Here is a 24,392-nt window from a genome sequence, read left to right as displayed (position 1 = left end):
AATAGACTTTGCAAATCCATTTACTTTCAAAAAGAAGATCAACAACACAAATTGCTAATGCCGAACACTACATGTGTGTTCACACAGATCAATCAGATCCATCATGTGTTTTCTTATATACATTTTTGAAATTGATCATAATGAATTTTTTTGTAATCCTGAGGAGCAGCAGACTGTTTCAGTGTTTCACAATGGTGTATTTCAGAGGCTTCAAAACACTACTAACAATACAATTCTCACTCAAACACTGAACGAATATAAATCCATTTTGTTGCTTTTGGTTAGAACATTAATGTTGAATATTTGCAGAAAACAGCACTTAGCAGCTGCATTCTGAAAATATCCATCACAGTGCCATTACTGACACGCTGCCATAAAACAGAACTGCGGTCACTAAGAATTGTAAGATACCATATTGCAATAATAAGTAGGTATAGATGTGGTGTTGCTGGAAATTTGAGACATGGTTTAAATGTCATAGACTTGAATGATGTGCCATGTCAAAGTAGATTTCTGTTAAGGATTATGAAACAGAATTAGTTTAGATAACTAAAGGGCTGTCAACGCTTTTTTTTTTTTTTTTTTTTTTTTTTTTTTTTTTTTTTAAATGTTTCCCAAGCAATTACTCATTCGTCTCAGGGAACAAATAGGCCTCTGTCTCTACAAATGTATCAGTCCACACCGACCGGCGTCAATACATAACCCGCTCCATGTGTACGTGCTTAGCGAAGCACAGTCTCCACAGGCAGCCATTCCAATGACACAAATCTCATACTTTTTATATGTTCACTATATTTTCTACTATCAGTCTAGGTCTCCAGGGTCACAAAGAGCTTTCCAGTTCCACTACGGCAATATAGAGCTATGGTGGAAAGGGAAAATTAAATAAATGCCTCAATAAGTACAAGTCTCAGAGCCTACACAGTACTTGAAAACAAACATTAATCATTGACTTTTTGATGAAGACAGTGTGGCCAACCGCCTTCTGTTCTGCTGTAAGGACAGCTGGTTGGACAGTTACAGAGGTCTGAGTCGGTGTGGATTGAATGGATGGACACATCTGTAGCTCTCGTCTCACATCTGGTGAGAATTAAAGTGCATTGCCTTCCCATGAGTGAAGACAAAGAAGTTGCCTTGCTCTGATGTCTCAACCTTCAAAGCTGAGTCCCGGTTTTCTGCAACACCCCTCTACACATTTACAAAGCTTCAGCTGTTCATACTCAAAGCCAGTTTGACCATTTGCCCATTAAGACTTTTCTGCACAATGTGAGCATTTCTTTACTTACATCCACATGTTCCCCAATAAGCCAATACATTCCTTTTGCTTCACTAGGGATTCAAACCTGCAACTTTACAGCCCTCTTACCTCTATGTTCCACTTCTTAGTTTGTGTCAGATGTTAGTACAGTACCTGTACCCAAATTAGTCCTGGTGCTGGCCTGATACACGATAGCTCCCATAAAATATTCACCACTGAGAATTGATCCGAAGACAATAAATGAGCTCCACTCCAAAACAAGACAAGGAATCTTTGTCAGTGCTGGCGACAAGGGGGCCATTTTAGTGCAACACCAGCCTGAGTGCTATTGAACCGCGCCGATTGAATGCGGGGCCTGGGGAGATGTCTCATGTATTTTTCAGCCTTAAACTAAGAAAAGAAAACCTTTAAGACAATCACTGTCATTAACACTCTGTGTAGAGTGCGTTTTCCACCAACACACACTCCAGGAAATGTACTGGATTACTCTTGTTTGTCTCTAGCCCACCACTTACAAAGTTCTTATCCCTCAATTGCTTGACTACTTCAGCTACAATACTCAGTGATCCTCAAGGAAGGTGAAAGGGATTGAATTACACACACTCGCTCTCTCTCCTTCCAACAAGTAGAGACGAGAGGGATCAATTTGATTAGGTGTGGCAGGAAGGCGGTGGATAAACCGGTTTGTGTATGAGTGTGTGTTTTAAGTTAAAGTATGCCCTAGTTGCTCTCTCTTTTGTCTCCCTCTCTCTACATGTGTTCTCTTACTTGGGTGAGCAGATAGGTCACACGTTGCGAAGCTTTTAGGTCGAGCGACACAGGGGGGAAATAGAAAAGAGGGATGGAGTGAGAGACAGAAGGGAGGAGAGGAGGGGAAGTGTGTGTGTGTGGGGGGGGTTCGAGCACCATGTTTTTCCACTGTGAATAATTCAAAGGCTGGAGGATGAAAAATGCAGAGGCCATCAGAGAAAGCAGTTTGGCTCTGTCCTGCGAGACCTGACCCGAGTTATGGATTAACCACACACGAACACATCCATACAGCTTGCTGGGCTGTGAAATCACAGGTAATAATTGTCCCGTTTTGCTCTGCTTCCATCCTGTCTATCACCCAGGATGTAATCAGCTCTCTGTCTTTAACACTTTATTTAACCAAGTAAGACTATACAACCACAGTGTACAGTCAGCTCCAGTGAAACAGCTAGAGCGTCGTGTTCAGCAGCACTTCACTGGTAGTTCTTGAAAGAGAAAGGCACTCAAGTGTCATCAGAATAGTGTCAGGAAGTTCAAATTTTCCAGCTAACTTGATGCGCACCGGGAGCCAGATGCATAAAACTCTGTAGATTCACGACTAAAACTGTGTACGCACAAAGACAGAAATATGCAGACGTGTTCTTTTTTCGTCAGATTTATAAAGCTGTGTGTTCGCCTGATTCTGTTTTATAAATCCATAGTTTTATAAGTCCATAAATGAACATAGAAACGCTCTTAAACATCTGTTTGCATATCGATACGTGTGCCCCCTCCACCACGAGAGAGAGAGAGAGAGAGAGAGAGAGAGAGAGAGAGAGAGAGAGAGAGAGAGAGAGAGAGATCGGTCAATGTGAAGAATGGCAACGACGAAGTGCTATTTCACCGATTGTGTTGCGATGGCGAGGTTCTCCAAAACCATCCAAATTTATCACATGTACCTGTAAAACATCATCGCATAGTATTAGATTAGATTGACTTTATTGTCCACCTCAGTGGAAATTAGTCTTTGGCTTCTCCCAAAGTACAGTAAAAGGTACATACAATGCACATAACACCGCACACCATTAAAAACATATAGAATATAATAAACAATAGTACAAATGGGCAGGTAGCAGCAGATAAGTTATGTAAATATTACAAGAGTGTCATGTGGATGTCACGCAAGAGAGCAGGGAACACATGGGATAGGACCCAAATGCAGACTTAGAGGCAGAGCAGATGCAGTTCATTAATTTAGTACGGAGAAAGGCTTACACGTATAGTCAGGCAGGCAGAGGTCCAAATCGGGAGGGCAGTCCAAGACAAGTAAACAAATCAGACAAGGAGCAGGCAATAAACAAAATCCAAAAGTCCAGGCAAGCTCCAAGCAAATGCAGAAATAAATCCAAGAGACTCAGGAGAAGCACACCTGACATGTAGACCACATACCACTGCTGATGCAAATGATCATGACAACGAACTGACACTGAACAATGGAAAAAACCCGGAATAAATACACTGAGGTAGGGGAGACAACGAGACACAGGTGCAATTAATCAAGGCGGGGCCAACAATCTAAACTGGAGGGAAAGCAAACAAAGACAGGAAGTAAAACCACAAGACATCCGAGGAGAGGAGAACACTACAAAATAAAACACTCAGGAAACAGGACAAAACCCCAAAACTATGACAAAAAGAGCAAATCTTGTAAGATAAAAAGTGTTCTGTTTGGCTGTGGGGCGAATTCACCAAAGGATTGTGCGGCTTTTGCGGCCGCTAAACCTGCATAAATACGACAAAAAGAAACCGTGTAATTCTCAAAGCACCCGCAAAGGGTGAACTGCACCACTAACTGCGCTGCCAGGCAAATCGCGTCTCGGTGCTCTGGTGCTATTTGCAGGTATGTAAATTAGGTAATATGCAGACATTTGGCGCAAAATTGGCCCCTCTCTATGCAAATGAGCCTCATTGAAAAACAAGGTCCAATTCACAAACACCAGCACTAACAGCCACATGCAGTTAGAGAGAAATTATTAACAGCTTCAGAGAGTTACTGAAGTGCACTTATACAGGGGCGTTACACCCAGACTTTTCAGTGATCATGGCATCTGTGATTGTAGCCAGGCAAAGCAACAGCGCATCACAGTATATCATATGCACACAGGTGGCACAGAGACAGCACAATACCTGATATTCACCATGAGGGAATGAAACTGGAAAACAACATAAAACCTGCTGCTGTGAGAAACGGAGACGGTGGTTACGCACTGTGACAGTCACAGAAAAATAAGAGACATCCTGCAGACAGAAATGAAGAGAATGAAGAGCAGGGGGAGTTATTAGATTATTAGAATAGTTATGATTATAATTAGAGTAAGTTCTCTTTTAAATCAAACATTTCCTTCCACATGAGTGGAAAGTTTTGTTCTTGCAACTGCATTTGTAACATTTTTTGACTCAAACGTTGCTGAACCATGTCATGGTTCTGGATCTGCTGCTTCAGTACACCTTAAGAACAAATATTACTGGGACACTACAGAGAACTGCAGATGAACATTGAACAAACGCAAAACAATGGCAAACTGCACTCAGCTGCACAATTCATGGAGCTAACAGCAGCCGCAGTTCATTCTCTGTGAAATCGCCCCTGAATGTAGTGGCTGTGAGGAATCTGCAGTTATATGTTTAGCCTTCCTGTGTACAGCCCTGTCAAATGCTGTATAATGCAAAGTTGTTGTTGTGACTTGTTAGTCACCTTCTCTGCAGTGTTAACCATTTCAGAGAGCTTGTTTTTGCTCTTTACACTAAGGCTGCCATACAATGCTGCTATGTTAAATAATAAAATGCTGTCAACCAGGCTTCTGTATGCCATTTCAAGTATGTGTTGGCTCGCACCAAAGCTCCTGATTAAAAACAATCGCTGATTGGCTCTCTTAAAAATGCTCTCTGAGTTCTCATTAAAAGTCAGGGTCTGATCAATGATTGTGCCCACGTACTTTAAATTGTTCTACTTTTCCTACAGGCTGGTTATTGAGTATGACTGGAAAGATGTGAGAAACATAGGGTCAGCAGCCAAGAAGGATGATCAATGATTAATTGATAGAACTCATATTAAAACAGACTTTACAAACTGCTTCACTATTCAGGGTAAAATTAAAAGATTTTTGACATTGGGAAAGATTGGCTCGAATGTGATTAAAAAGAATGATTCATCACTCATAAATAATTTAAAACAAAGTTCATAAATGCGCCCTTGATTGACATTTTACAGAACGCTGTGTAGACTGCAGTCAGCCTGAGATGCGCACATTGTCACCACATATTGTTTCTTTATAAATACCCGTTTACGCGTGGGAAGAGGCGTACACATGTCTTTTGTGTGTACACAGTGTTTATACATCTGGCAGCAGGTTTGTACCTCTGAAGGGCAACACACACTGACGCCATGTGATGCGTGTCAAAACGCCTGCACCCAAGTCCACACACTGATGGTGTCTTGATGTGGGTCATTACAGGTTGACACGCATCAACGCCTTATGATGCACTACTGTCCTATTTCACATGTTAACACCTGCCAACTCTCCAAAAAAATTTTATCACATTTGCTCACATTCATAAAAAAGATGTTGCAATGTTTATGTAGTTTTCATTTACTTGTATTTGTATTTTTAACTGCACGTGTACAATTTATTACTATTATTATTATTATTTTATTATCTTACCACTATCTGTATATATTTTAATATCATAATTCTTCTGTTTATGTTTTGGCAATGTTAACATCTGTTTCCCATGCTAATAAAGCCCAACTGAATTGAATTGAATTGAATTGAAAATAGTATTACACAGTCTCAGGAGCAAAGGCATTGCTGGCATTGCAAAGCAGAGTAGTCCAGAGAAGGTGAAAACTTATACTGCTGTCAGTGTCTGGCTCTGTCCAGGTAGCAGTACGTATCAAACTAAAAAAAGATTTGATACAAAACATGTGTTGGTTTATTTTTTCACAGCACTATATTGGCTCAACAATCAAAGTCAGTTTGTGACCACTGACACCTGATTTTTCAGTGTTGTGAAATGACAGCTTTGACAAGAAGGCAATTTGGAAACATGCCTATAATTACTTAGAGTATTGAACTTATCTTAAAGAGGGTATGTTAAAGGAAGCTGACCGGACCCAGAAGCCAGTGAAGTCTCTGTGAAAGGTAAAATGTGTGGGTCGACTGTATCAAAGACCTCTTTACAGAATGGAGCATGATGAGGGTTTTAATGATTAATGGGATCTGTTAGAGTGTGAAAGGAAATGAGCTCAACGCTGCTAAGAGAGGGTGAGCACACTGAAGAGGCTATTATGTCACAGTTGACTGCCAGGGGAAATCTGGCATCAGATGTTGTCCACTTTTAAATGAAATGAGCAAGCCACTCTTCACACCATTCTGTACCAAGTCTCAGTAATGTTGCAAGGAGAAGGGGGTAACAATGTAGTTTAATCGTTTTAAAAGAAACCTGGAATGACTGTATGTGAGCTTCCAACACGAGTATGAGAAATTACATAGTGGACCAGAAATGATGGACTGCTTGCAGGATTGTTCCGAAATTTTCAATGAGCCTTTTATACTTTAGGAACTTAATGATCAATCCAGTGTGGAAAACCCAGGATACAGGGTTGCAACAGGTTTCCGATTTGGAAAGGATTTATATGGTGGAGTATGGAAGAGCCCCCTGGAATGAAAGTAGGAGGTGCACCGTTTTATGTCTGCCTGGTAATGAGGGGGACCTGGAGCTGTGCTCACAGTGCCCATTGAAGGGGTAAACAGGTGATGAGGAGTTCCATCACCTGGTACTGGTTGGCAAGAAGCAGTTTTTCTCAATATCAGATAAAATACTTTTTTCAGTAGAAACATATTTACATATCAGGAGTATCTTTCTGTGTGAAGTGTCATGTGAAGTAGCCAGTGTATCAGAACCAGGCCTGGTTCTTCGACTTTGCAAAAGCTTTCATCGCACCCTCCGTTGAAATTTGAATAATAAATAATATAATGAATAACAAATGATAATGATGTGATAAACAAAACAATTGTAATGAAACTCACGCTATTAGCCAAACAGTAATTAAATAACATATGTGTATTAGTCGTATGACATCGCTGTCATAATAGCCCTACATTGTGGCAGGCGTCATGATTCCTCTGGGGACTGGAGTTTCAGGGTACGGGTGCCATTCTGTTTCATAAAGCAAATTGGAATGACTCGCTGTATTCACTTACCAGGTTAGTGGGGATGCATAGCCTCTCAAAACCACCATGAAAAAAATGTAGTAATGTTCCATAAAGTTATGGAAGTTGTGCATAAAGTTGTGTTGTTGTCACAGTTTTGTTGCTACATGATATTAAAAATGAGCAGTAAATAACCTGTTTCATGTACCCAAAGGTGCCGTCTATGTGCTGGATTTTTCCTTAGCTAGCAAATAAGCTCACTGACAGCAACGTTATTGCTAATATTTTGGCACTATGACTGCAGAGCAACCGAACCCCGAGATGCACCGAATGTGTTGGCCGCCGATATCCAGCAACTAGTCTGTGTCCTAACACAAAAAAAGTCATACCAGAAAGAAACTCTGGTTCCTGCGCACCCAGCCACATGGTGCCTGCAGAGAAAGAGAGACTGTTTCCAACTTAAGAAGCTTGCTCCAGTCTGCTGCAGTACCTGCGTCCTAATGATACCACCATTAGAACCGTAACAAACTTCATCTGGCAGACGCTAATGCACATGTTGCATTATGTTGAAAACCTTATCATCCTGCTGCCTGCTGAGAACGAGAAGAAAGGAGACAGCCGACCTGAGCCAGATCACAACGTGGGACCGACAATGCCCAAAAACGCCCGAGCTCCTGGGAGCTCCACAGTGCACACGAGCCAGAGAGACACATCAGTAACCACAACTGTCTATGGAACGGAATGCATCCGAGTATGACTCAGATCGCTCCACAGTACTGCTTCTCCTCCCCCCCTCCAGAGAAACTTCTCCCCTGGTCAACTAAAACGCAGGTGAAACAAAAGACTTTTCCTGTGATATTGGGGTTGATGCTATATAGTACTAAAAGTAATTTAGCGTTAGGTCAGGAGTAGCCTACAATCTCACTTCAATATTATCATGATCTTAAGTAGTCCGATTCACTTGTGATTCCCAAAACCTCTGAGCTGCTGAACGGTGCATAAAGGGGATTTCAATGGTAGCCTAAATATTAAAGATTTGTCCAACTAAAGGTTTCCAGTATTAACACCATAGACTGTATAAAAGAAGGTTTACACAAGTTAATACCGCTTGCCAAAATAATCACTCACTGCATCATCTGGTGTCAAATGGCCCTCATTTCATTTATTAATGGTTCATCGCTGTGTTCATATCATTCATACATGGTTGCATTTATCCATTCATTTGTGTGTCTAGTAGTTATAAGTTGTGTGTGTGTGTGTGTAGTTAGTAGTTTATTGTGTGTGTAGGTAGTAGTTTAATAAACTTTTCCTTTATAAAGAACTTAATTATAATAATAATAATAAAACTTTATTTATAGCGCACTTATCAAAACAAAGTACAAAGTGCTTCACAACAAGGAAAATAAAATACCACAGTGAATGATTAAATATAAAGAAATAAAATACACAAAAGGAATAAAATAAACAGCCAGTTCAGGTAAAATCAGGATATGCTATCCGATAAAAATGCGTTTTGAGAAGAGACTTAAACGAAGACACTGACTCAGACAACCTAATTTCTTCGTGCAAGTTGTTCCAGCACCTCGGGGCCCTGGTGGCAAAAACTTTGTCCCCCTTAGTTTTCATCCTGGACTCAGAAACAGACAGAAAAACCCCTGCCCGAAGATCTCTAACTGCGTGAAGGTTCATAAGGTATTAAGTATAGTCTGGAGCCAGGCCATAAAGAGCCTTAAAAGTAATCAACAAGATCTTAAAATCAATCCTAAAACAGACATGGAGCCAATGTAAAGAGGCTAAAACAGGTGTTATGTGGTCGTACCTCTTGGTCCTGGTTAAAAGCCTAGCAGCTGAGTTCTGTACAGTCTGCAGTCGTGTCAGTTTTTGATTAAGACAAGTGAACAGGCTGTTACTATAATCGAGGCGTGAGGAGGTAAAAGCATGTGCAAAAGTTTCTGCATCACTAAGATTTAAAATAGATCGGTTTTTTGCAATGTTTCTGAGGTGATAAAAACATGATTGGACAAGCTTAGTGATATGTTGCTCAAAACATAAATTGCTATCAAGCAGGACACCAAGATTTCTTGCAACAGGCTTGATATGTTGTGACAGGTTACCAGTAGATGGCAGTATTTGTTTAGTGATGTGTTGGGTCCCAATAAGTTTCAGTTTTATTTGAGTTGAGCTGAAGAAAATGTATCAACATCCAATTTTTTATGTCAGACAGGCAGTCCTGCAGAGAACTCAACGTACTCAGGTCAGTGGGCTTGACAGGGAGGTAAAACTGAGTGTCATCCGCGTAACAATGAAAAGAAATACCATGTCTGTGGATGACATCACCCAAAGGAAGCATGTATAAAAAGAACAGTATTGGTCCCAGAATTTAATCTTGAGGCACACCGTACTTGATACGGGAAAAGGATGACATGAAGTTATTAATGCTGACACAGAATTTTCTATTGGACAGATAAGATGAGAACCAGTCTAGTGTAGTGCCAGGTATGCCCACCCAGTGCCTCAGTCTATCTAAAAGAATGCCATGATCAATTGTGTCAAAGGCAGCACTTAAGTCCAGCAGCACAAGAATTGAACACATGCTTGTGTCTGCATTCATTAACAGGTCATTAGTGACTTTGAGAAGAGCTGTCTCAGTGCTGTGGTGCTGACGAAAGCCAGATTGGAACTTTTCGAAGGTATTATTGTGACTTGTTTGGGTGGAGGCCATCTCGTGCAAACAAGGAAGAACGATCCCAGAATAAGTTAAAATTGTGAATAAAGCCAACGTCATGGGTGCTGCAGACAGACTGGAGCCAGTTATGAAGGCTGAGGATCCTGCTAAAACTTTCAATTCCACGACCCAGTGTAGGAATTGGACCCGAAATGAAAGCATGCTTTCAGGTGCTGTTGAGCAGGTCAAAGAGGTGGATGAAGTTTGCTTTCGTCAGCTCCGATTGCTGACTGGCGGTGTCATTGGTGCCGACATGGACTATGATTTTCGTGATAGTCGTCAGGAGTGCAGCCAGAAGTCCGGGGAGCTTTTTGAGGATGTCGGGGGTCGTAGCTTGTGTGACCGCATTAACGAAGCGGCTATTCCTTACTATGGAATCTCCAATTATCAGCATAGTTGGGGGGATGAGAGGAGGCAGAGTCGGTGATCGTAGAGTGACCGCCGAGTTCCATCAGCTGTCCCTGGGATAGTTGTGGCCGGGAACTGCTGCGGCGAGGGGGCAGCATCCGTCTGAGGACGAATGAGACCTCCAGAGCTTCTCCTGATCACGGCCTCTTTCAGTAACTTGCGGCAAGAGGAGGAGGAAGACTGCTGGAAAAAGGGAGCGTCCCTCCAGTGGAGGAAAGTCCTGCATATCCAGGATGTCAAACCTGTTGGCCAGCGGGAGGTCCCGATGTGAAGGTAGAGGAGGCAGGCGCTTTGCACCATGTCTGTCCTTGCAGGCTACAGTCCAGTGCTCCTGTTGTGGTTTGTGTGTATGAAGTATTTCGGTCACTGTACAGAACTCTTGAGTCAAGAACTCTGCAGTGACCTTCAGATCAAGACTAAATTAATTCATTAATTGGCTAGAAATTTTTCCTTTTTCGAAGGGTGGTGCCCCATTAAGGTGAATTTAATGAAGAGTTTAAGAGTTAAATTCTGTAATTTAACGTGAACACTGATTCCTTCTGATAGAGTGAGTGTAAATCTACGCCTTTGACTTACCAAAATGAAGGTCATTTGCTATGATCATTTTAATGCCTTGAAGCCAAATGTCACTAGTGAGTGGTACAGTTCAAGTTGCCTCAGTTTAGGCTTGTGAAGCTAAGGTTTTAATGTTATCCTAACCTAACTTTGGCCAAGAAAAAGCAACGGCTAAGTTCTTTGTTAACTTGATATTACTAGCTTGTTATGTTTGCTTGAAGTCTAAGTTTCATACTGTGTTGAACGTGTTTAGAATATGGGCTCTCATATTCATATGTATGCTAAAAATGGCTGTCAACAATAGCAAACTAGCACTAAACTCAAAGTACAACTGCGGTTGATGCAGTTGAGGTTTTGCATGAATTTGGTCAGAAATCTTTGGACTTGTGGACATGTCTTGTGTCTTGCCCAAGGATACTTGGCTTGGCTGGGATTCAATTCAATTCAATTCAATTTTATTTATATAGCGCCAATTCATAACATAAGTTATCTCATTGCACTTTTCCTATAGAGCAGGTCTAGACCGTACTCTTTTTAATATTATTTACAGAGACCCAACAAATCCCACCATGAGCAAGCACTTGGCGACGGTGGCAAGGAAAAACTCCCTATTAATCAGAATCAGAATCAGAAATACTTTAAGAGGCAGAAACCTCAAGCAGAAAGTCATAGGAATAATAATGACAATAATAGTAACAGCGCCAATAACAACAACTGTAGTAGCAGTTGTCGAGCAGGAACACGGGGGCAGCAGGTGGCCCACAACCACAGATCCAGTCTCTGCAGCTCCGGAGGCAGAAATACCTGCTGAAAGCAACAGAAGGAGAGAGGAGAGAATCGAGAAAGCACAAAACTACGGGAGAAAGAAGATGTTGAGTTAGTAACATGCAGTAATGGGATAAAAATACATACAGATGGAGAGGGAGAGGAGGAGAGAGGAAAGAGGCGCATCATGGGAAGTCTCCCAGCAGTCTAGGCCTATAGCAGCATAATTAAGGTATGGTTCAGGACTCACCCAAGCTAGCCCTAACTATAAGCTTTATCAAAGAGTAAAGTCTTAAGCCTACTCTTAAATGTGGAGATTGTGTCTGCTTCCTGAACCCAAACTGGGATCTGATTCCACAGGAGAGGAGCTTGATAACTGAAGGTTCTGGCTCCCATTCTACTTTTGGAGACTCTAGGAACCACAAGTAACCATGCATTTGCAGTGTTCTAGTCGGGTAATCAAGTATTATGAGCTCTTTAAGATATGATGATGACCATTAAGAGCTTTGTAGGTGAGAAGAAGGATTTTAAATTCTATTCTGGATTTTACAGGGAGCCAGTGCAGAGAAGCTAATTTTGGAGAAATATGATCTCTTTTCCTAGTTCTTGTGAGTACACTTGCCGTGAGTACAGCATTCTGGATCAACTGGAGAGTCTTAAGGGACTTATTTGGGCAGCCTGATAATAAGGAATTGCAATAGTCCAACCTAGAAGTAACAAATGCATGGACTGGTTTTTCAGCATCATTTTGAGACAGAATGTGCCTGATTTTTGCAATGTTACATAGTAGTACAATGTGAAAGAAAGCAGTCTTTGAAGTTTGTTTCATGTGGGAGTTAAAGGATAAATCCTGATCAAGGATAACTCCGAGGTTCCTTACGGTGTTGCTGGAGGCCAGGGCAATGCCATCCCGAGCAACTATATCTTTATATAACGTGTCTCAGAGGTGTTTGGGGCCAAGCACAATAACTTAAGTTTAGTCAGAGTTTAACATCAGAAAATTGCAGGTCACCCAGGTCTTTATGTCCTTAAGGCATGAAGTTTAGCTAAGTTTAGTTTCATCTGGCTTGATCGATAGTTATAATTGGGTATCATCCGCATAACAATGAAAGTTTATGGAGTGTTTCCTAATAATATTGCCTAAAGGAAGCATATATAAGGTGAATAGAATCGGTCCAACCACAGAACCTTGTGGAACTCCGTGACTAACTTTGGCGTGCACCGAGGACTCACCGTTAACATGTGTGATCAATCTGATAGATAGGATTTAATGCCTTTAATGCCAATTGAATGTACCAGTCTCTGTAATAGGATGTGATGGTCAATGGTGTCGAACACAGCACTAAGATCTAAAAAGACAAGTACAGAGACAAGTCCATTGTCTGATGCAATTAAAAGGTCATTTGTAATTTTCACCAGTGCTGTCTCTGTGCTATGATGCACTCTAAATCCTGACTGAAAATCCTCAAATAAACTATTGTTATTTAGAAAGTCATACAACTGATTGGCGGCTGCTTTCTCAAGGATCTTAGAGAGAAAGGAAAGGTTATATGTAGGTCAATAGTTGGCTGAAACCCCTGGATCAAGAGTGGGCTTTTTAAGGTTTAATTACAGCTACTTTAAAGGACTGTGGTATATAGCCTGTTAATAAAGACAGATTGATCATATCCAGTAAAGAAGTGCTAAGGGTAAAACGTTGGAATGGGGTCTAAGAGACAGGTTGATGCCTTAGATGAATTCATTGTCGAAGTTAATACGGGATACGTGGCTCAATGACTTTGGTGTCAGTGTGTGTGTGTGATTGGGTGAACAAGAGGCAAAATATAAAGCTCTTTAGATAAAAGTGCTATACAAATACATTCCAAATTATTCTATTTCCTTATATGTTTGCTAGTGTGATAGCCACCTTACTTACAGTAGTTCTTGTTCTGTTGACATGTTGTCAACATGTTGTGAAAGAAATCAGGACAGGCACGTTCCCTGCCATCTGAGTTTTGGGAAATCATAAATAGATATAAACAAGGTAGTTTGAGGGAAAGTAGGTATAACACCAAGGGAAATGAACACAAAAGAAATCACAATGATCATTAAAGATGGATGATATACTGTTAGGATATACAGTATAAGTTGATTAATACATGTACATATGTCTTTAGGTGACAGAACATCTTATTTCACATTTCAGCACGTTTGATAATGTTATCAATAAAACACAATATATTAAAAGTAAGACAAGATGAATGAAAACATACAGTAGAGTGCTGCAACATCTGTTTCACCTTTTCACCTCACGCTTCCTTTGATTCACCTTCGCCCTCCACTCTGCTGTAGCAGCTCCTGTGTCTTATTTGATTCTCTCTGGCTTTCATACCACAGTGTGGGTTTTTGCTACTGTGTTTACAGCTGACTAATCACAATGCTTATTTTCACTCATTATTGAGGTTTGTTTTTGCCCTGCATATGGTACTTACACCCAGACAGTTTCTATTCAAGTGTAAATTGAGCTTTAGCTTTCACCATCTCATTATTTCTTACTGTCTTTGCCTTTCTAGTGTTATTAACACCATGCTGAGTTTGGGGTCAAGGGAAGTAGCTTGACCCCAAATAGCTGAGTGTAGGTTGTTATTGCTTCCAGTGGTTCATGCAGCTTCTAGGACCCAGGATCTCTGATATTTCACTTTTCTGATATGTCTCTGGGGTGACTGTGGCCCTGCTGGCCCTGACAGAGATGGATGGAGGGTATTTGTTTCAGAGGGTACTCAGTGATGCAGCACTAATAAGAGAGACACTGGTAGAAATATCCTGCAATTTCAAGTCAGGATTTCGGAGGGTAAAGGACAATGCCCTTGAAGCCAAACAGGTGGCATTTGGAAAACACACAACTTGTCATGCCAGATGTAGAGATTTCCCATGACCATTTGTCTTTCCCTTGCCCTTATCATGCTACATGTAGCTCTTTTAGCTATGGTGAAATGTAAATGCCCAGCTCAAATGCCACTGACTCCAGTAACGTACCAGAGAATACAGGTATGCTGGAGTTTAGACTACATTTTGCAGAAAGTTTAGCACAGCAGTTTTTCTTTTTTTTTTTGCCAGCATTCGTTTACATTTTGGCTCTGTATTTTTGCTCCTGGCACCAGTTTGTCAACCAGTTTAAGGTGGATTGGGATCCAGTTCAAGACAAAGTGGACTGTTTGATGATGGGGCCACATTTTCAACTATTGGACTGCAGACTATTCCAATCCTTGCACTTTTTCTTTTTTTAACTATTCCTGCCATCATACCATCTGTAGAGTTTCTGATTGTAGAACACATTTGTTAAAAGTATCAAAAGTTCCTAAAATTCAATATTGACTTCAGTTCTTCAGAACATTTCTGTAGTTTCCAGATTTTGGTTACTGTAAGAAACTAATGCTCATTTTGGAGATTCTTTCCACCACCAGTTTGACAAACTGCCTTAATTGTATTCACAAGCAGTGTTACATGACTATTGTACATGCCATAGCTTACAAAAGCAACCTCTTTGAATCATCTCTGTCTTTTCTCATCTCCAAACCAACCAAATCCATCCAGTTAAGTTTGTGTTTTCATACGTCTGCTCGCTGAGTGCGTCGAACAGCTTCTTTCAGCTGCCGTTCATCCTAATCCTGTTCAGTAATGGATTCATATATTTCAAACAGAGTGTGTGAGACTGTGTTTGATCTGTAAATTTAAGGTGAAAACTGCAGGCCTAGGAGCAAGCATTTCACAGGTAAAGACAGATTGGGCAGATGGGATTTATTCATTCATTCATTCAATTTATTTATATAGTGCCAATTCATAAGTTATCTCATTGCACTTTTCCTAGAGAGCAGGTCTAGACCGTACTCTTTATAATATTATTTACAGAGACCCAACAAATCCCACGATGAGCAAGCACTTGGCGACAGCGGCAAGGAAAAACTTAATTTTAAGAGGCAGAAGCCTAGAGCAGAACCAGACTCAGGGTGGGCAGCCATCTGCGGCTGCCGTGTTTGAGAGAGAAAGAGAGAGGCAGAGAGAGAGGAACTGTAGCTTAATAAAAAGTTAGACATTGCATCTAATCCATATTATGTCCCTAGTTTTGCTTTGTTTATCAATTTGGTCTTACCTATCACATCACATATCCAAAATCCATTCCCACAGCACGTATGTAACCTATCAGCTTCTGTCATTTTGTGTTCAGCTCGTTCATCGTTAGTATAGTATAAAGTCCTCCACTAAACTAAACTAAAAAACAAAAATTGAAGCCATATATTTGAAGCCACCATTGACAGGACGACATTGTTTGTCAATGTTTCCCAAAACCGTCACAAATGACTGTTACAAAAGTAAGTGCTAACAGCAGTGACAAATATATTGTGTTTCCTGTGGCTGCTTCACAATAAAAGCCACCCTGTGTTTCGGCAGTTGAATGCTTTTAATATGAAGTAACAGCTATAGAAAATGTTGCGTTTGCATTAGCAGTAAATTAATACAGCTCTGATATGCCTGTAAGAGAGTAAACAGTAAACAGTGAGGTGAAATAGCACTTTGCAGATGCAGTCGCCATGCTGCATTATTTTCCTGTGAATCCCACATGTCAAAGTGTCCTTGGGCAAGACACTGAACCCCAAATTGTGATTATTCACCCCAAATAACTCCAGAGGGCTGTGTGTGAGTGTATGGTGTGTGAGTGTATGTGAATGATTAATTAGTTTCTTTGTACTGATGGGCAGTTCTGCACACATCAGTGCACTTTGAGTGGTCAGAAGACTAGAAAGGCTCTATACAAGTACAGTCCATTTACCATTACTTAGGCAATCTGAATCCAGCACAGGAATTGCAAACTCTGCCAATAGCAATAAAAACTACTATATGGAGAGATAATTACTGAATGTAAATGTAAATATCAAAAATTGCTCTTGAGTGAGTGACAGGGTAGTCAATGAGTGATGTTCCCACCAAGCATCCAAGAGTGAATAATCACAATTTGCAACATAGGCCACAGTCTGTAACATCATGGGAACAAAGGAAGTTCTAGTTACAGACCTATATTTGGACTCATTGGCCTGCTGGTTCTCTCAAGATTCATCAATGCCTTTTGCCCTTACTGTATGCAGAGAGGAATGGTCTGGTCGTGTTTTAGCCTTCTTGGGTTCCTGTTGCATGCACAGTTAAGACTAGGGCAGTACCACAAAAAGGAATTTATTGGCTTCTACCTCTCGGCTTGGTCATTTACTGTGGGTCTTCCAACCAAGGACTCCGACCTAACCCCTGGGCTTGACTCATGTGAAAAGCTGATCAAATCATATAAATACAAAGAAAACACAGCATGTATAAGCATATATACATATTAAAATGTGCTGGGTTTACACATGTTCACTCAGTGTTGTCTGCATGTATTTATGTCCTCACTTCGACACATCTTCTGTAGCGTAGGATTATGTTTTAGCTACACTGGTGGGTGGAGGGCTGACTCTGAATGTTAAAAGGTATCAGGAGTTGAAGTTTGCACACTTCCCAGTGCCAACTCCTCCTCAAGCTCCTAACTGCTGCCTGAGCTGAGCTGTCAGCCATCTACTCAGGCTACAGCACAGTGCTTTAATGGAGGGGAGGGATAGAAGAAGGGAGAAAGGAAAGGTAGATGGAGGGGGAGGTGCAAGGAAAAGTAAATGAGGTGGAATATTTGTGTTTCAACTCAAACAAGATGCTGTCATTACAGCGACTGCACATTTATTTCCTCATTCACAGTCAGTATTGCATGGTAATGTGTGATACAAAAATGTCAGTTATTTTGCCTGTGACAGTTAGCATAACAAATGACTCACTTTCATGAAATTATAGTAATATGTTATTACAGAGTGATTGGTTGGCTGTTGGCAGGTTGGTTGATTTGTTCATTTGTTGACTGGCAGGACTCACCTACTGGTTGTCATCGCTCAGACTTGTATTTGAGTGCAGTTACACTCCCTAAGAGATAAGAGTGGATCCTCTGTGTAATAGCCACCTTGGTCATTTGCATAATGCTTTCAAAGTGATCCAGAATTGAAAGATCAGAGAAGAGAGAATGGGAAAAGGAATGGGAGATATTGTTTATCAGGAAGAACATTTTCACTGGAATTCAGGAGCATACACATTTTCTCAGCTGTATTGCTGTTCTCAGTAACAACCAGGGTACCACATTTTGCAGGTGTACATGGACTGTTTTTGTTATGAACAGAGGTTCTCTCTGGGAAAGTAGTGTTTGCATGCTTTTGGTGTAAAAAAACATTGTTCAATTGTCTGGCTTCAAGGAGAGAGAATCAACAGGGCTGAGACCAAAAACATCTTGCTGCTCTAGTTTACTTTGATTTCTAATAATGCAGTTGGTTGGGAAGGCTGTTGATAATTTAGTGAGTTTGGTTTGGTCGATTTGTTGATTAGTTAGATGGTTGATTAGTGAGGTGAGTGGAGGGTTAGTTAAATGGTTGACTTGCTACTGTACAGTCACATAAGCATTCAGTGCACCAAAAAGATGTGATGTCACAAGAATAGGTAATAAATAGATATTGAGCAGACCAATTAGAAACTTTAAATAGTCTATGAATGCAATGTGGTGGTTTGTAGTCTTGCAGTGTGTTATTGAACCGAATAAGGTGACGGTACACAGTTAGAACAATGACTTGTCTACTGGTCAACCATGCGGATTCACATGGTCAAAGGTGAACTAAGACAGGAAACGCACTCCTGAATTCACCAAACGAATGGGAGACGGAGCAAATATTTGTAGAGATTGTTGAGTCTGTTGGCAGGTACTGTAGGTTGGTAGTTTAGTCGGTTGATCAGGTCAGTGACTGATTGCTTGACTGATTAAAGTGTCATTAGTCATTCATAGAAACTGCAACCCTTTTACCAGACAAGAACGTTGATATCAAATGAGTCTGCAAAACCCCAGATTACAATCATAACATTTTTTAAATGCTTTCTTTTTACAGTATCTGCACATGGCAATGATAATATGTTATGTCCACCAGTTATGTGTCGTGGTGTTGTTTTGACCTCAGTAGAGGTTTTGTGAGAAGCATGAGCTGCCTGCTCTAGGGTTAGAGGTAGGTTTGTAGGTAAACAAATTTGACATAAAGCATGTGGAGCAGAATTGTCCAATATAAATGGAGCCCTTACCCTAACCTTAGCCCTTCATAGGGATATTGGGCCAAGAAATCGAAAGAGTGAACTGAACACCCATGAGTACAACTTTGTTCCTTTTTTTTTTTTTTTTACTTGTAGCAGAATTGTCTTCCTGGCAATATGTGCACAGCTTGCTGGGTGACTCGGATACAGTACATTTATGAATATGAAGATCAGTGCACAGCTTTCAGTACTGCCACAACCATAAATCCAAGGGTAATTGAGCCCTAGTGTTTTTTCTGAGCAAGATGGCAGAGTGTCAATGATTAGAGACACACCTTCTTGGGCACTTTCCCCCGCGGTCTGATGGCTTTATCTTCAAATGTTATGTTAATGTAATCACTAACACAGAGAAAGTGCTGAGTCGCTCTTTGCGCAGTCGTTACAGTCTTTCATGAGTGATGAATCCATTTGCATCGAATGCTCACGAGCTTTGACAAGAACACCTAACAAGTTTTCTAAGCTGCCAAAAACAGTTTTTCGATGGGTAAAGCGTTCTCTTATCTCCCCCAGTTTGTTTCTGTGACTCTGTAGCTCTGTATTTATCAGATGATGTTCCCTGGCTCACAGTGAGTTACCGTCAAATGTTTCTGTGAATCAGACTTTGCTGCTTTACTGCTTAATATTCTATTCTCTCCTCTCCTTTTCTTCTTCTTCTTTCATTCTCAACACTACTGATTCAGAAAATACTGTGCCTTTTTGACCCCCCACTTCTCCTTCTCTCTCCTCCCTCTATCCCTCAATCTCTGCCCCCAGGATGTTCAGATAGTGAGTACGGACGAGAACCAGGTCTTCCTCGCCCTCCAGGAGTGGTACCAGTCAGACACATATAACCTGTACCAGTCGGACCCCCAGGGCGTCTACTACTCCATCGTCCTGGAAAATGTTCGCAGTACCAAGCAGCCAGAGGAGAATGTCCTCATCGACATACTTGAGGTGAGATGGGGTGGAGGAGTGGGACATTATTTATGGCCATGGACAAAGGCCCCATAGAGTACATTGCAAACTTCAGTTTCAAAATACATGAACATTCTATGTAAAGCCTTGTGAACACAGCTGAGTCCAAATCCAAGTAGGGTCTAAATGTTAGCTCCGTCTCCTCTGGGGACTCTTCACCTCCACACAGTGTTCTCTCTGAGTCCAGAGCAGCCAATCAGTGTGAAACACTTCTAAGTGGATGTAACCACGTCATGAAAAAGAACCATTTAATCATGCCTAAAAGATAAAGCTGTCAGTAATCTTTATTTTTCTTATTGTCAACAAATTCCATTAAAAGACCAAAACCAACAATGTGTTAGTCTCTTTCTGACTTTTCTACCCTGTCTGTGGCACTCACCCACAAACCTATTGGTTCCCACTGAAGATGTAAACCTTTAAAAATGAATAACATTAGCTGGAGTTGCTGGAGTGAAAACTTCCAATAAATAGCAGGACAGAACTGCTAACGATTCCCTAAACTGGAACTGTTGTGGAGAAATGCTACACCTTCCAAACAAGTGCAGAGTATCCCTCAATCTACAGACCCATGCACAGCACTTCGTTATGTGGAGAAATCCAAAGCTTGGCCAGCCTGTCGTGCCTGGTTACGGTTGCTAAGTTATCATTGGACAATCACTGTTTGGGGCAGGGGTTTAGCAAACGGTCAATTATACAGTAGACACAATGATTATGTCTCCAAAAATATGCAGGTACATGCATAAGTTGCCTCCACCTAAATGGATATTAACTGTGTGCATTCAGCCACTGATGTCTCACTTTACTGAAAACAATCTTACATTAAATATGAAGACATCTGTTTAAGGACTCAGAAGTGTTGTGGTGGCTGAGCCTGATCTTGAAACTCCCATGTTAGCCTTGCCTTCCTTTCATTCTGTATGTTCCAGCAGTCAAGCTATTGTTCATCTCTGTGTCACTTTAGTGTTTTGGCAAGCCTCTAGATAAATGGGCGCAGGAACATCAAGTAGGATCCATCTATCAACAAGTAGAGGAGGAAGAAGGAGAGAGGAAGTGTTGGAGGAAAAAGAAGAGGCGGTGGATCATGTAGGCAAAGGCCCTCACTACAGAACTCATTTCCTCCTCTCTCATCCCTCGCTCCAGGCTGCACTCTCATCGCATGCTGTAGATAGAGTTAGAAGGGCAAACAACATAGAGGGGATGGATAAAGACTTGAGGCAGAAGGAGCAAAAAAATGAAGAGAAGAAGATGAAGTGCTGAACAGTAGTGGAGAGATGAAGAAGTGCAGACAGAAAGGAGAGAAGCCAGAAGTCCAGAGAGAATACAAGCAGGCTTATGTACTTTGATTTAAACAATTACCTTGTTTCACTCTATAAACATCAGCGCTACATAATAGATAGCAAAGGGAGCTGTGGGAGTCTGCGGATGGAGACATGTCTGACATGCTGCCAGGCTTGGTTTAAATGTCTTTCTGTGTTGTCTTCATCATCGTCTTGCTGGTTAATGTTTCAACTTCAGAGCCTGTAGCTAACAACCTCAAAGCTGCAAAAAACATGCAGTATGTATTGATTTCAGTGAATTAAACTTTTACAGCCCTGCAGTTTCTGTGTCAGTGGTTCCCTTTCAGCCTCCAAGTACCATGCATTGCTCCGTAACATATCGCGCTGTGGGTAATCAGCTTTCAACCACTGCTGACAGTTAAAGGGCACGCTCTCTTATGTTCTGGGTAATATTCTAAATGTAGCTGTATAGTTCAAGGTAAAGTTACAATCCAGTTCTCCCCTCATCCAATATTCTGTGACTATGTTAGGAAAATTACAATTTGAAGTGGAACTATGGAACTTTTGAAAGAATAAATAACACATTCTTCCTCTTACAAATGAAAAGTTCAATTCATAAGCAATTTTTAAAAAGTACCCTTGTTTGTTTCAATACACACGGCAGTTTTACTGCTGCAGCCTTACATGGTCTGGTATGACCAGTAGCTTATGGTGGCTATTGTGAGCTAATGTTAGCAAACTTTAGATGAATATTGTGTAACTGACATTACTGAGTCAGTTCACTGGCTTTGTGCTCCTTCTTTGCTCGTGCTACTGTTAACACTACATTTTAGCATTTCCCATGATACTGTGAGAAATGCCACAGTTGCCACTGTTCAGCAAGTTATATAGGCTCACTTTAAATGACCAGTTCAGATACACTTTTGCAAAGTTAACCTTAGCTGTTATAAATCCACCTTGTTTCCCAGGTACGTGGAATCAAAGGAGTCTTCCTGGCCAATCAGAAGATCAATGGCAAAGTGACAACTCTCATCACCTATAACAAAGGACGAGACTGGGAACCTTTGGCCCCACCTACTACTGACATGAATGGCAAGCCAATCAGCTGCAAAGCGGTAAGTACTGACCCCGCAAAAAATCCCTTTTCCTTTGTTTTCTTTATTTCTTCTGCTACCTGAGTTGAAATAGTGAGTGTGTGACCGCAATACAGCTATAATGTGACACATTACTGCCAGTAGATTGCAATTACTGTGTGACAACAAGTCAGCTTCCAATAGGGCGGAGCAACCACAAACTCAGACAGTGTGAAAAAACTGAGGAATCTTATTGGCTGAATTAAGCTGACCAGCTAGTCAGTTGACAGCCAATGAGAGTTGTGTACTTTGTTTCGCTATGTGTGTAATTTGACTTGATGGGCAATAGTTCATAGAAATAGAATAAAATAACTTCCAAATTCTCTTGAAATTGTATTTAAATCACCATGAGTCAAACCTTTATTACCTTTGGACAGAACCAGGCTAGCTGTGTCCCCTGTTTCCAGTCTTTGTGCTAAGCTAAGTTAACCGGCTGCTGGCTGTAGCCTCATATTTAAAAGACAGATATAAGAGTGAAATCTAACTCTCAGCAAGAAAGCAAATATGTGTATTTCCCAGAAATGCTATTCCAGTAAGCAACCCCTTGATACTGTGTTGTGTTGAGTTGTGTGGAGGAGAGAGGCCTGCAACTATTTCTGTGCTGCCATTAATTGTCTGGATAGTAACAGAATATATCTACCATACAGTCAGCTCAGACACAACACACTATAAAACATCAACAGGTTACTGTATTTTAGCATAATGGCTTGCTAGCTAGATTACTGACCACACTATTTAATGTTATGTGACCAATTTAGCACTATACTGTAAATGCAGTACATCCACCGATTAGTATCTTAGTAGCATTTCAATGTGTCACAACACAGAGTGCTGAGCTAATCAACCCACCTTGGGCGAATCTCTCGTTAAATGAGTTGCACTGCTACCAGTGGTATTTACCTATCCACCATATTCCTACCCAGGCGCAGTCTGACATCCATACATCACACCTCTGTAGAGGGAGAGCGAGTCTGATCCTTTATTTGAACCACCACTCTAATCAGCTGACAGATTTGAAGGGAGACATCAGCTCAAGACTTGTTTACACACACACACACGGCTGTTGGCTCTGATATTGACCTACTCTTTGGCCTCGTCCATACCTCAACATAACGACGTGCAAAGAAAATCAGCTCTCCTGGATTCACATCTTTACGTCTATCGGTCAGAGAGACAGCGTTATTTCAAACACACATCACCTCACTGACATTATAAGTCACCAAGCTAGAAAAAGCCAGATGCTAGATCTTATGTGTCACTCTATCAGGCACACACTTTATCCATTACCTTTCCACCTGACAGAGTCTGGCTGGGAGTAATGGCCTCTTGTATGCACAGAAGCACTTTGTCATAATGTCTGAATGAAGTGTATTGGAGATTAATGCCCACAATCTGCATTTAATCCGGTGTTGGAAAGTACCACAAAGTAGTGTTCCCATTGAAATGAGATTGCCATGGCTGTGAATAGACAAAGAGCACAGGTAATATGAGCTGTTAACACATCAGACAAACTCATCCTAACACATATATGGTCTGAAGCTTGTCAAAAGGCATGGCAAAAGATACATTTCAACACTTAACACAAAGGCCTACCAGTTTTATGTGTTATAGCCTTGTGAGGTTTCATCACACTGAAACAGAATCTATAGGAGGCTTTCATAGACTCAGAAATGATTTGGTAAAATGTGATGGTCAGGGACCGACTGCAGGTGTGCTTGAACATCCTCCAGGTGCTGGTGCAGGAGCAGAGCAGGCCTGTACAGTGCTTTACTTATATTACTACAGAATAGATTTATACTGTATATTCCAGTGTAACTGACAAAAATAAAAGCAGACATGATGTTCACTGTGGTGGATATCCTAACTGGAAGTTCTCTTTTTTTCAATGGCCGTATGGAAAGAAACACATTGAAAAACCTAGAACACCACATCAATGTAATATATGTGATGTCTATAAGGTAACTAACTTAAGTAGCTAACTTACGTTACCAAACAATGCTTGTAATTCTGTTGCTGCAAACAGGATTTTGTGGCTCAAACATACTACAGACTTAACATGGTTACTGATTGTCCTATCACGTGTCAGAGTCATGGTTCCCTGATAAATTATCATAAAAAATGTCCCCACTGCTAAATACAAAATAATCTGCACACTTCAGCAGCAAGATCCAGGTCTGCCTGATGCACTCATTTGAAATGAATTAG

The 24,392-nt window shown here is 41.0% G+C and overlaps 1 protein-coding gene across 7 annotated transcripts in view; it reads left to right on the top strand.

The window, feature by feature from the left end:
- sorcs2 (sortilin-related VPS10 domain containing receptor 2) overlaps positions 1-24,392 on the top strand; it is a 367,111-nt gene that overhangs the window by 310,686 nt on the left and 32,033 nt on the right. For all 7 annotated transcript variants that reach the window (XM_044185095.1, XM_044185097.1, XM_044185091.1 and 4 more), the window contains exons 9-10: positions 19,577-19,756; positions 22,023-22,169. In XM_044185095.1, the coding sequence (XP_044041030.1) occupies positions 19,577-19,756; positions 22,023-22,169 (327 nt within the window). The remainder of the gene's footprint in view (positions 1-19,576; positions 19,757-22,022; positions 22,170-24,392) is intronic.

Source organism: Siniperca chuatsi, linkage group LG22 (assembly GCF_020085105.1).
Source record: "Siniperca chuatsi isolate FFG_IHB_CAS linkage group LG22, ASM2008510v1, whole genome shotgun sequence".
In the NCBI taxonomy this organism is placed as follows: Eukaryota; Metazoa; Chordata; class Actinopteri; order Centrarchiformes; family Sinipercidae; genus Siniperca; species Siniperca chuatsi.
Note: the sequence above shows the minus strand (reverse complement) of the source record. Positions and strands in the feature narration are given on the sequence as shown.